A 12,956-nucleotide genomic window follows, 5' to 3' on the forward strand; every position below is an offset into this window, starting at 1 on the left:
CAGACCGACAGAAGGAGGTCAGGAGGAAGTGCCATCTGGAGTGGAACTCTCACATCCGGGGAGGAGAAGGGGAGTGTGGGTGTGGTGGGTGACCCCTGACCCTGAGCGGAGGCAGTGATGTCAGAGGGCAGAGGTAGCTATGCTCCAGCTGCGTAACAACTTGTAGCTCTGTTCCACCATCAAGCTAATCACGGTAATATAAACAGACAGATGTTACTCCTCCCAGCTCACAAAGCATGCCTCAACAAGGATGGAGGGAGGGATGAAGGGATGGGGGAAGAGGGAAAGAAGGAAGGCGAGAGGGAGGTGGGAGGGATGCAGTCCTGCAGGGAAAGCACTGAGGCAACGTGTCAGAAGGCTCCTGCTGGTATCCACAGCCCCCCTCCCAACCCCACACAGAGTAGTCGTAAGCCTTGTTCATGGACCTGGTGGGGAGTCTTAATACCCCTTCAGCAGTTTATCCAAGGCAGCACGCTCCCAATTAAAGGGTCCTTCAAGCAAGATTTACTCCCCACCAAACCCCTAAACATTACACCCCCCCCCCATCCTCCTTCAGTCCTCTGGCAGCCACCTCCTTCCCACTTTCCTCCTTCATCCCTTTCCTTCCCTTCATATCGCTGTTGATTCTTCTGGCAGAAGGTGGGCACTCATCGCTCTAGAATCTCACAATGCCAAGATTTTTAACTGTGAGATCAAAGAGGGTGAGAGTTTGCCTGGCGCACGATTACATTTGAGATTTCTGGCAACCCCCACCGGGTAGCTCCATTAGGCTCCGTGCTTCTCTCATTTTTCCGCAAGAGCTCCCTTGGGCTGCAAGGCAATTATGCAGTGGTGTGGCATAATATTTCATTCTCCTCACATTGCGTTACTCTATGGTGGAGTTTGCTGCTAACAGCTTCATACGGCCCAGGAGGAAGGGAGCTGGTTGCTAACGTTGTCCTGCTACTGGAAAGACATGGAGATGGATGAGGGGGGGGATAAGAGAGAGGAGGGAGACTTCTCAAGGGCATGATGGGCTGCTCTCTTCACTCACTGGATAGGTGGGAACACTATACAGCACTGCATAGAATTTGCATTTATACCCTGCCTTATGTCATTCGTAAATGTCTCAGAGAGCGAGGGAAAGATACAGAGAGGAATGGAGTATGTTGAGAGTAATGGAGTGGAGCTAAGAGGGTGAGGGAGGGATATATAGGTGAGAAGATGGGGAGGGCATTCTCCTGTGTTCTGTTCTGTTCCGTGGCGAGGCTGTTTATAGCTTTGGTGATGATGACGGCGTTCTGCATGCAAACAGACAGCCAACCAGTCAGCCAGGCAGGCTACGCTGTGCACAGTCACAGGTGCTCAGGCCCCCAGGCTCCTCTCCTTTCTCTTCCTCTCCACATGCTGTCAGCTCATCATCAGCTAGAGCAGGCTTTCATCACACCCAGCTCCCAACATGCACACAGGAGGCCCTGCTACACCTCCTATAGCTCTAAACCTGGAGCTACTGCTACTCACTATGGGTCATATGAGACTAGAGCTTTAACGTTATGAAGCCAGAGAGTGATCAGCATAGACAGACTCACAGATGCCTATTAGGGCTGGGCGGTATACCGTATTTTACTATATATTGACGCACGGACCGGTTTGGGTTTTTACTTTACCTTCAATAACAGTATTTGAAGGAGACTGAAACGATTTAGCATGGGTCCTCAGATCCTCAAATGGTTCTACAGCTGCACCATTGAGAGCATCCTGACTGGTTGCATCACTGCCTGGTATGGCAACTGCTCGGCCTCCGACCGCAAGGCACTACAGAGTAGAGGTCGACCGATTTATGATTTTTCAATACCGATACCGATTATTGGCGGGCCCGAAAAAGTCGATACCGATTAATCGGCCGTTTTTAAATTTTTTTATATATATATATTTTATTTTTTACATTTTATTTGTAATAATGACAATTACAACAATACTGAAAGAACACTTATTTTAACTTAATATAATACATCAATAAAATCAATTTAGCCTCAAATAAATAATGAAACATGTTCAATTTGGTTTAAATAATGCAAAAACAAAGTGTTGGAGAAGAAAGTAAAAGTGCAATATGTGCCATGTAAAAAAGCTAACGTTTAAGTTCCTTGCTCAGCACATGAGAACATATGAAAGCTGGTGGTTCCTTTTAACATGAGTCTTCAATATTCCCAGGTAAGAAGTTTGTGGTTGTAGTTATTATAGGAATTATAGGACTATTTCTCTCTATACGATTTGTATTTCATATACCTTTTGACTATTGGATGTTCTTATAGGCACTATAGTATTGCCAGTGTAACAGTATAGCTTCCGTCCCTCTCCTCGCTCCTACCTGGGCTCGAACCAGGAACACATCGACAAAAGACACCCTCGAAGCAGCGTTACCCATATAGAGCAAGGGGAAACAACTACTCCAAGTCTCAGAGCGAGTGACGTTTGAAACGCTATTAGCGCGCACCCGGCTAACTAGCTAGCCATTTCACATCGGTTTCACCAGCCTAATCTTGGGAGTTGATAGGCTTGAAGTCATAAACAGCGCAATGCATTGCGAAGAGCTGCTGGCAAAACACACGAAAGTGCTATTTTGAATGAATGCTTACGAGCCTGCTGCTGCCTACCATCGCACAGTCAGACTGCTCTATCAAATCCTAGACTTAATTATAACATAATAACACACAGAAATACAAGCCGTAGGTCATTAATATGGTCGAATCCGGAAACTATCATCTTGAAAACAAAACGTTATTCCTGTTATATTGCACAACCTTCAATGTTATGTCATAATTACGTAAAATTCTGTCAAATTAGTTCACAACGAGCCAGGCGGCCCAAACTGTTGCATATACCCTGACTGCGTGCAATGAACGCAAAATGACACAATTTCACCTGGTTAATATTGCCTGCTAACCTGAATTTCTTTTAGCTAAATATGCAGGTTTAAAAATATATACTTCTGTGTATTGATTTTAAGAAAGGCATTGATGTTTATGGTTAGGTACAGTCGTGCAACGATTGTGCTTTTTTCGCAAATGCGCTTTTGTTAAATCATCCCCCGTTTGGCGAAGTCGGCTGTCTTTGTTAGGAAGAAATAGTCTTCACAGTTCGCAACGAGCCAGGCGGCCCAAACTGCTGCATATACCCTGACTGTTTGCAAGAGAAGTGACACATTTTCCCTAGTTAAAAGAAATTCATGTTAGCAGGTAATATTAACTAAATATGCAGGTTTAAAAATATATACTTGTGTATTGATTTTAAGAAATGCATTGATGTTTATGGTTGGAGCAACGTGTACCTAAGCGATTATATGCAACGCAGGACAGGCTAGATAAACTAGTAATATCATCAACCATGTGTAGTTAACTAGTGATTATGATTGATTGATTGTTTTTTATAAGATAAGTTTAATGCTAGCTAGCAACTTACCTTGGCTTCTTATTGCATTCGCGTAACAGGCAGGCTCCACGTGGAGTGCAATGTAAAGCAGGTGGTTAGATCGTTGGACTAGTTAACCGTAAGGTTGCAAGATTGAATCCCTGAGCTGACAAGGTAAAAATCTGTCGTTCTGCCCCTGAACAAGGCAGTTAACCCACCGTTCCTAGGCCGTCATTGAAAATAAGAATGTGTTGTTAACTGACTTGCCTAGTTAAATAAAGGTCTAAAAAAATAGAAAATTGGCCAAATTGCCCCCCCCACCCCCCCTGCCACTCTCTGTTATCTATGTATAGTCACTTTAATTAACTCTACCTACATGTAAATACTACCTCAACTAACCGGTGCCCCCGCACGTTGACATATTTTTTTACTGCTCCTCTTTAATTGTTACTTTTATCTCTTATACATATTTTTTGGAAACTGCACTGTCGGTTAGGGGCTCGTAAGTAAGCATTTCACTGTAAGGTCTACACCTGTTGTATTCAACGCATGTGACTAATAAGAATTTGATTTGACTGTTAGGTGTGTTAAATGTGATACGTCAGTGTGTAACGTCCATTTTTATAGTTTACTCTTCTACTTGAGTCATCCCTCTCTGCTCTCTTCACACACACCTAGTCTCACCCCGTCACTCAAGGAGCGGTTTTGTTGTTTGACCACGATACACTTTCGTTCAGTCTGCATGGTCAATGCAGCACAATTAACAATGTTGTTTCCAATTTGATCTTAATATAAATCCAGAAGTGTTCTATAATTACAATATTAGTTTGTTTCTTACATCTGCAAACAGCTAGTTTGTATTTTCTTAGCAAGTTAAGCTAAATCGTGTTAGCCACTAACGCTAATCACTAGTTAGGTGGGTAGCTAATAAAAAGTACTGAGTCAGAGCAAATGTAGCTAGCTAATACAGCCTGATACAAGTGCTGGTGGAGGCCTACATCAGCATGTTGTTTGTGCAACAGTATCTTCTAAATCAAAGAGGAATAGGTGAAGCATGAATGAGTGCAGGAAATGATTTTAGGTTGAGGTTGAATTGAACAGAATAAACAATCAGAATGGAGACAGACCCATTGAAATCATTTAGAATATATGTGTTGCCTCCCTAGCGTCACGCACTACTCATAAAGAACATTTTCAACTTTTATTAATCAAAAACATAAAATACCCTCATACCATGAAAAATACCATGATATGATATTTTGGCCATATCGCCCAGCCCTAATACCTATAGACCTGCCTCCATCACACACAGGCATCTGTAGCTGCCTCTCCTGATCATGTGTGGTCCCGTGTGGCTCAGTTGGTAGAGCATGGTGTTTGCAACGCCAGGGTTGTGGGTTTCGATTCCCACGTGGGACAAGTACGGAGAAAAAATGTATGAAATGTATGCATTCACTACTGTAAGTCGCTCTGGATAAGAGCGTCTGCTAAATGACTAAAATGTACAATTTAAACGTGTGTGCTGCTTGGCTATGCTAATCCCTGTTAGCAGGTATAGAGTTTGATTAGGTCAACACAGCAATAATTAACATGGCTGTTGGTGTCCCGTGTTTGGTTCTTCTCCCTCTCCTGGGTCTCAGGGGTAGGTACGTAAAGAGACAGCTGGATCTCACTGCCCATGGATAGCTGCATTTAGCCTACCTTGGAACATGGCTGTCTTAGTGTTGTATGTAGAGAAAATTATATTTTGGAAGTGAAACTGCTGATAAAAGCTGTTGGTTGGATTGTTCACATAAATATTCACATATACAGTCCCTTCGTATCGTTTTACCTTTACATCCACATTGACAGTCTATTCAATCTAACCCTCTTCTCCTTTGCCAGAGATCCGCGGTGGCCGGGGGCCTAAGGAGGGGTCACTGAGGTCGCTGCCCCTATACGACACTCCCTACGAGCCAGCTGAGAACGGAGGGGATTCAGACGGCGAGCGTCCCCGCTGTCCCAGAGAGAGTCGGCTGCCGCAGGACGACGAGAGGCCCCCGGAGGAGTACGACCAGCCCTGGGAGTGGAAGAAAGAGCGCATCTCCAAGGCTTTCGCAGGTAGGATAGCACGTATGTAACACTCCTCTCCTCCTGCTCTACGTCCCCTACATTACTGTCACTCTGTGTCTGTTCTGCTGTCCCTCTCCATCCCACTAATTGACCAGGTACCCTTTTCCAGCACTAACCAATGTGACTACTGCTTCTTTCGTAGTTTCCGGTATCTTATCTTCAGAAAGGCATTGTTAATTTTAATTTCCTTCCCTCTGGTGAAGCATAAGATCAAGTTAATTTGCAGGTGTCTGGTCTGCTGAGAGGGGCCTTTTTCTGGGTGTATGTCTAGTCTTTGGCAGTTATTGTCATGAATCTTGCCCTGGAGGCAGCTCTGCAGAGTGTGACACTGCCAGCTCGTGACCAAAGTCATACCATCTGATTTTAAACATAACCCTAACATTACCTCTAACCTTAACCACACTGTCAACCGGAAATTTTAGTTGAGACCAGAAAGCTCATTTTAGTTTTCATACATTTTTACAATATATCCAATTTTGACTTTGCAGCTGTCCCATCTAGCGGTAATCGATCAGTTCCAGGGGAAGATTCATGACAATAAACGCCAACCTGCAGCTTGGGAGAGACCTATGGTGTATGTTAGTTAGAGGAGCATGACTGTGTTTGTCTGTTCTCATGCATTCATATACAGTATACACTACATATTCAAAAGTATGTGGACACTCCTTCAAATGAGTGGATTTAGCTATTTCCGCCACACCCGTTGCCGACAGGTGTATAAAATCGAGCACACCACCATGCAATCTCCATAGACAAACATTGGCAATAGAATGGCCTTCTTGAAGATCACCATGCGCAATGCCAAGAGTCGGCGCAGTGGAAATGCGTTCTCTGGAGTGATGAATCACGCTTCACCATCTGGCAGTACAACGGAGGAATCTGTGTTTGGAGAACGCTACGATAAGGAATCCTGTCCAAATGCATAGTGCCAACTGTAAGGTTCCAGTCAAGAGAAATCTTAACACTATAGTACACAATGACATTCTAGTCAATTCTGTGCTTTTGGGGGAGGCCCTTTCCTGTTTCAGCGTGACAATGCCCCCATGCACAAAGCAAAGTCCATACAGAAATGATTTGTCGAGATTGGTGTGGAAGAACTTGACTGGCCTGCACAGAACCATGACCTCAACCCCACCAAACACCTTTTGGGATGAATTGGAACGCCGACTGCGAGCCAGGCCTAATCGCCCAACATCAGTGCCCGACCTCACTAATGCCCTTGTGGCTGAATGGAAGCAAGTCCCAGAAGCATTGTTCCAACATCGAGTGGAAAGCCTTCCCAGAAGAGTGGAGGTTGTTGTAGCAGCAAAGGGGGGGACCAACTAAATATTAATGCCCATGATTTTGGAATGCGATGTTCGACAAGCAGGTGTCCACATACTTTTGGTCATGTAGTATATGTGTGCATGTATGTGTGCATCTGTCTGTCTCAATGTCTCTCAATGTCACTGAATGTTGACTGTGGTTTAGAGAGCTCCAGCATAGCTAACACAGCCATAACTGAACAGGGCTGTTCCAAGACAAACTCTGGCTTTGGAAGACAAAGACAAACAAACAAAAAGATTGGTGGAAAATCCAACACCTTTCCTCGATTTGAAACTATACTATACCAAATATAAAAAAATCCTTTAAAGGTTTTTTTTTACCTCCTTTTTTCTTGACCTTTTTTGTATTCTTTGAACAGCTCTGCTCTGTTCTGACTGCATTAGCTACAAGGGCTCTGTAAGTGGCAGTGGATCAGACCCAGAGACAAGGATGGACAACACCTCTAAATCCCTCACAGGTACCACTAACACACACCACCCGGGCTGGTCTGTCTCTGTCCCTCTGTTTCTATCTCTCCGTATTTACTCCGTCTACGTTTCTCTGTTTCATACTGTAGTACATGTGTGCGGTCTCTTTCAGCTGTTAGGAAAAACGGATGTTGCTTTCTTTCATTCATTTCTTTCCCCTCATTATTTTGTCTTTCATCCAGCACTAAGACGAGTTTATTTAGGATGCTATTTACAAACACTCCTCTCACATTATTTCTTTTGATGGTAATTAATTTCATTTGCACGGGATGTCAAAGTGATGTCTGCTGTGGGAGAACAGAGATAAGAGTGCTGAAGTTATCCTTCAAAGAGGAAGACTGGAGTTGCTTTGATTTATTGCATGTCTTCAACCTTTTTCTGTTCCATTCAGCCCACAATGATATCCCAGTGTTTGGTGGAGAGAGACTTCTCCTCTGACAATCTGTCATAAAACAGAGCTTTCTGAAAGAAGAATGCCTCCCTTCTCTCTTTCTCTCAGCGTGTGAAGACCTGGCTGCGAACTGGCTCTGCTCCAGACGTCTTGATCATCAAAAAGCTCAAGAACTTTATATAAAAGGGCCCCAGCTCTAACACTGTCTATAGACCTAGGTCTTAAAGGTGACCGCTCTGGTAGACTTTAGGTCTGATGCGTTATCTTCAATATCCAGGCTGTTTGAAGATGAGCTCATCATTGTCAGACCCCTGTAAGAAGTGTGTCGTCATTATGCGACCCTGGCGACTGCAGATGGACAGGTTGAATGAGCCAGTTCCTCATGCTCAGCCAGAAGTCTCAGATCACCCAGGATAGGTCATCGACCCAGGCCAAGGGTCAGGACGATGGACAGTCCCTTTCTTCTGGCTGTCACCTTAATGACTTGTCATCTGTTACCATCAGACCATTGGGTGTGTTAGGAAGGTGCTTTCCACCTAGCTTCAGATATTGTGTATATGATGTGTTTTATATTCTGTTGGTGAAGTTAAATTGTTTGCATTTTAAACTCCCATTTGCATAGATGAATAATGATATTGTTCACTTCAGATTTCCTCGTGGTTTCCAGCCGCTTGAAGATGCCACATAGATGCTGTTTATATTTAGACGTTTGTATGCGGAATTAAAGTGTCAGCACGAAATATTAATGTTTAATGAAGAAAAATGCACCCCCCACAAATAGTGGAGAGTGGGTGTATAAGACGTATTAAACCAGCCCCATAATGTAGCTACCTTTCTCTCTCTAGCTGAACGCTGTAATGCCATCTGAATAAAGCACTGTTTGTCTTCATTAGAGCTTTCTAAAGGACAGAACTGTAATGCTGCCTGAATGTAAACTACCTCCTCTCCTTAGCTGTGCCTGCCGCGTGGGACTGCCTGCCTCCCCGCATAGTGCATCTACACATACAGTACATGTTGTTGGTTTTACAGGTCCTCGCTTATTATTCACTGTTGGGTTTTCTCTTGACAGATATGCAATGGGATGTAAATTCCCTCCCTTGTTAGGGTGTTGGGAGGTTGTGTACATGCCGTTCGGTTAATCACTCATCCTCGCTGCTCCTCCCCCCCTTCCCCCTCGGGCGTTGACTTTGTGATGGATGAGACGGAGGGTTGAGGAGTGAGGAAGATCCATTAAAATTTGACCATATGAAGAGAGCCTCTGTGTGATAGGTGTTGGTGTGTGGTGGGGGATTTTGTGCGGCGAGGGCTTGTGGGGATGCGGGTATACACACTTGCATGTGTATGTACAGTACGTGTGGGTGTCCATGTTCAATATGCACACCACACACACTAATACACCCAGACGTTGAACAGGCAGCCATTGGAAATCTGAGTAGTGCCTCATTGTGTCTGGCTCGAGAGCACATACTTAATCTGTAGGCCCTGTTGCTGGCTGTTAAACACCATTTAAGTTGGCTGCTAGCCAGCGTAACCCAGTGCACTTACTGCAGGCGAGATAACAGGAGATGCTGTCAGAGCCCTAAGCCAGGTCCTGAGGAGCAACACACACCGCTTTATGGGTTTTTAATGACTCTTCAAGGACTTAATGACCCAGAGAAATCTGAAGCGCAAAACTCTTCTGTTCTTAAGTAAATCATTGAATCAGTTTCGTTCCAGTAGTGATTGCTGCAGTATGTTTTAAAGGGGAGTTAAGAGTTGTTGGTGGGTGAGCCTGATCCATGCCCTGGTCCCATGGATTTGTCTCTCTCTCTCTGTGAAAGACCTGTCCCCTGTGATGGCCTGTCACTCCACAGTGCTTCATCCCCCCGGTCTGGCCTCCCCTCCGCTGCTCCACAGCTGATAACCTCCCTGACAGGCCTCTTTCATGAGCCTCAAATGGCTCCACTGCCTTTGAACGCGCAGCCCGCTGCCTGTTATCTTTCACTCACACACGTTGGCCACCCAGCCCTAACCCCCACCTCCTCTCCCCCTGCACAGAGCGGGCGCTCTGCCAACCTGACCGTAGCTCTGCTCTCCCCTGGGAGCCCCGCTGGATGTCCAGCAGGGAGTCTAGGCAGAACGGGCACGCTGTCATCTCCCCTCCATCACTCGCTCGCTCACCTCCACTTTCATATTTAATAGGAACAGATTCTCTTCTTCACAACGGATAAGTGCTGGGAGAGAGGGAGGTGGATGGTGATGCGATGGATACAACGTGCATTTCCTATGAAGTGGCATTTGGCGGTTTCTTCCACAATGAGTCGTGAATTAGTAGCTTCTGGTGATGGTGATATGAGAGCATCTGCAAAAGCAATTTTTGTTTTTCTGAGCTCTCCTCCATCTCCTAATAAATGCCATAAATATTGTAATCTACCAACTTATTTTGAATATGCATGCAATTAGCAGGGCAAATTAAGCAGAACTAAATGAAATGGCACAAGTGGGCCAGTGATTTATGTGGTATCGCTGTTTACACTGATGAAGTAGTGCTGCCTAATTAAAAGGACAAGGTAAACAAATACCTGTTGTAGAGACGTTTAAAAAAAATTGTCTAGAGCTTTATGGAATGTCTTTCTTGGGCTCTCTCTCTCTTTCTCTCCATCTCTGTTTCTCATTCTCTTTATCACCAGTCAAAACTGGCACAAGACCGAACACACCACGTGACACAGTACCAGAATGTCACATGACTTGCCGGAAATCCACACACCACAGAGCTTTCAGGGCAGGATGATGTCACAGGAAGCTATGTCATTGTGTCTTTCTGTTCCTGTCCAACAAGTCCTGGCTCTGGCCAATGTTCAGTCAATTGGATGTTTGAAGCTTTGTGGATTTAGAATGGGATTGCACCCAACAGGTTAACTTCCCTCCTAAAATGCTCTCTCGCTCTGTGTGTCAACAGAATGTTTTGTGTACCGACATGGGCAAAGCTTATGTAATAGACGGATGGCGCATTGGTGAAATACCTCTTAAACACCAGTCATGTAGAGATATCCTTCTGTCGACAAGTCCTGTACATACAGTAGTCATGATGATCTGTGTGTATGGCATACCTAGTGGTTCAATTGGTATTTGGGAGGTGGGGGGTCCCTAGTCCAGAGGGTGGGGGGGGGGGGGGGGGTATGATATATAAGTGCTGGTCCCATGTTTCATGAGCTGAAATAAAAGATCCCATAAATGTTCCATATGCCCAAAAACGATATTTCTCTCAGATTTTGTGCACATTTGTTTACATCCCTGTTAGTGAGCATTTTATCCTTTTGTCAAGATAATCCATTCACCTGACAGGTGTGAGGGGAGGGGTTATTTCTGTCTGTAATAAAGCCCTTTTGTGGGGAAAAAAATAATTCTGATTGGCTGGGCCTGGCTTCCCAGTGGGTGGGCCTATGCACAGGCCCACACGTGGCTGCGCCCCTGCCCAGTGTTGTGAAATCTATAGATTAGGGCCTAATGAATTTTTTTCAATTAACTGATTTCCCTATATGAACTGTAACTCAGCAAAATCTTTGAAATTGTTGCATGTTGCGTTTATATTTTTATGTTAAGGGTACTAGCATAAATATATACTGATAAAAGCACATATCACAGCATATTACAGGTTGCGGATAGATCAACATTTTTTGGGGGGGAGGGTGTGAAAGTGAGAAGGACATTGAAGAACATCCTACTCCAAAATGAATGAAAATAAAATGATGCTGACAATATAATTTCCCCTCCAGAAATGAGCCCAATATAACTTTATTATTCCATATGATCAGGCATGTAAACTCAGGGGAAAAAAAGAAACGTCCTCTCACTGTCAACTGCGTTTATTTTAAGCAAACTAAACATGTGTAAATATTTGTATGAACATAAAATTCAACAACTGAGACATACACTGACATGTGACTAACAGAAATTGAATAATGTGTCCCTGAACAAAGGGGGGGGGGGGGGGGGTTCAAAATCAAAAGTAACAGTCAGTATCTGGTGTGGCCACCAGTTGCATTAACTACTGCAGTGCATCTCCTCCTCATGGACTGCACCAGATTTGCCAGTTCTTGCTGTGAGATGTTACCCCACTCTTCCACCAAGGCACCTGCAAGTTCCTGAACATTTCTGGGGGGAATGGCCCTAGCCCTCACCCTCCGATCCAACAGGTCCCAGACGTGCTCAATGGGATTGAGATCCAGGCTCTTCGCTGGCCATGGCAGAACACTGACATCCCTGTCTTGCAGGAAATCACGCACAGAATGAGCAGTATGGATGGTGGCATTGTCATGCTGGAGGGTCATGTCAGGATGAGCCTGCAGGAAGGGTACCACATGAGGGAGGAGGATGTCTTCCCTGTAACGCACAGGGTTGAGATTGCCTGCAATGACAACAAGCTCAGTCCGATGATGCTGTGACACACCGCCCCAGACCATGACGGACCCTCCAGCTCCAAATCGATCCTGCTCCAGGGTACAGGCCTCGGTGTAACGCTCATTCCTTTGACGGTAAACGCGAATCCGACCATCACCCCTGGTGAGACAAAACTGCGACTTGTCAGTGAAGAGCAATTTTTGCCAGTCCTGTCTGGGCCAGCGACGGTGGGTTTGTGCCCATAGGCGACGTTGTTGCCGGTGATGTCTGGTGAGGACCTGCCTTACAACAGGCCTACAAGCCCTCAGTCCAGCCTATCTCAGCCTATTGCTGACAGTCTGAGCACTGATGGAGGGATTGTGCGTTCCTGGTGTAACTCGAGCAGTTGTTGTTACCATCCTGTACCGATCCTGTGCAGGTGTTGTTACACGTGGTCTACCACTGCGAGGACGATCAGCTGTCCATCCTGTCTCCCTGTATTGCTGTCTTAGGCGTCTCACAGTACAGATATTGCAATTTATTGCCCTGGCCACATCTGAAGTCCTCATGCCTCCTTGCAGCATGGCTAAGGCACGTTCACGCAGATGAGCAGGGACCCTGGGCATCTTTCTTTTGGTGTTTTTCAGAGTCAGTAGAAATGCCTCTTTAGTGTCCTAAGTTTTTATAACTGTGACCTTAATTGCCTAACTTCTGTAAGCTGTTAGTGTCTTAATGACCGTTCCACAGGTGCATGTTCATTAATTGTTTACGGTTCATTGAACAAGCATGGGAAACAGTGTTTAAACCCTTTACAATGAAGATCTGTGAAGTTATTTGGATTTTTATGAATTATCTTTGAAAGACAGGGTCCTGAAAAAGGGACGTTTCTTTTTTTGCTGAGTTTGTTATTT

At 44.9% G+C, this 12,956-nt stretch overlaps 1 protein-coding gene across 5 annotated transcripts in view; it reads left to right on the forward strand.

The window, feature by feature from the left end:
• LOC115167335 (SH2 domain-containing adapter protein F) overlaps positions 1 to 12,956 on the forward strand; it is a 113,062-nt gene that overhangs the window by 74,035 nt on the left and 26,071 nt on the right. For 3 of the 5 annotated variants that reach the window (XM_029721676.1, XM_029721677.1, XM_029721678.1), the window contains exon 3: positions 5,275 to 5,490. In XM_029721676.1, the coding sequence (XP_029577536.1) occupies positions 5,275 to 5,490 (216 nt within the window). Of the gene's footprint in view, positions 1 to 5,274; positions 5,503 to 7,186; positions 7,286 to 12,956 lie in introns of all 5 variants that reach the window. The other 2 variants (XM_029721674.1, XM_029721675.1) reach the window with 2 other exon arrangements.

This window comes from Salmo trutta, chromosome 29, assembly GCF_901001165.1.
Source record: "Salmo trutta chromosome 29, fSalTru1.1, whole genome shotgun sequence".
Lineage (NCBI taxonomy): Eukaryota > Metazoa > Chordata > Actinopteri > Salmoniformes > Salmonidae > Salmo > Salmo trutta.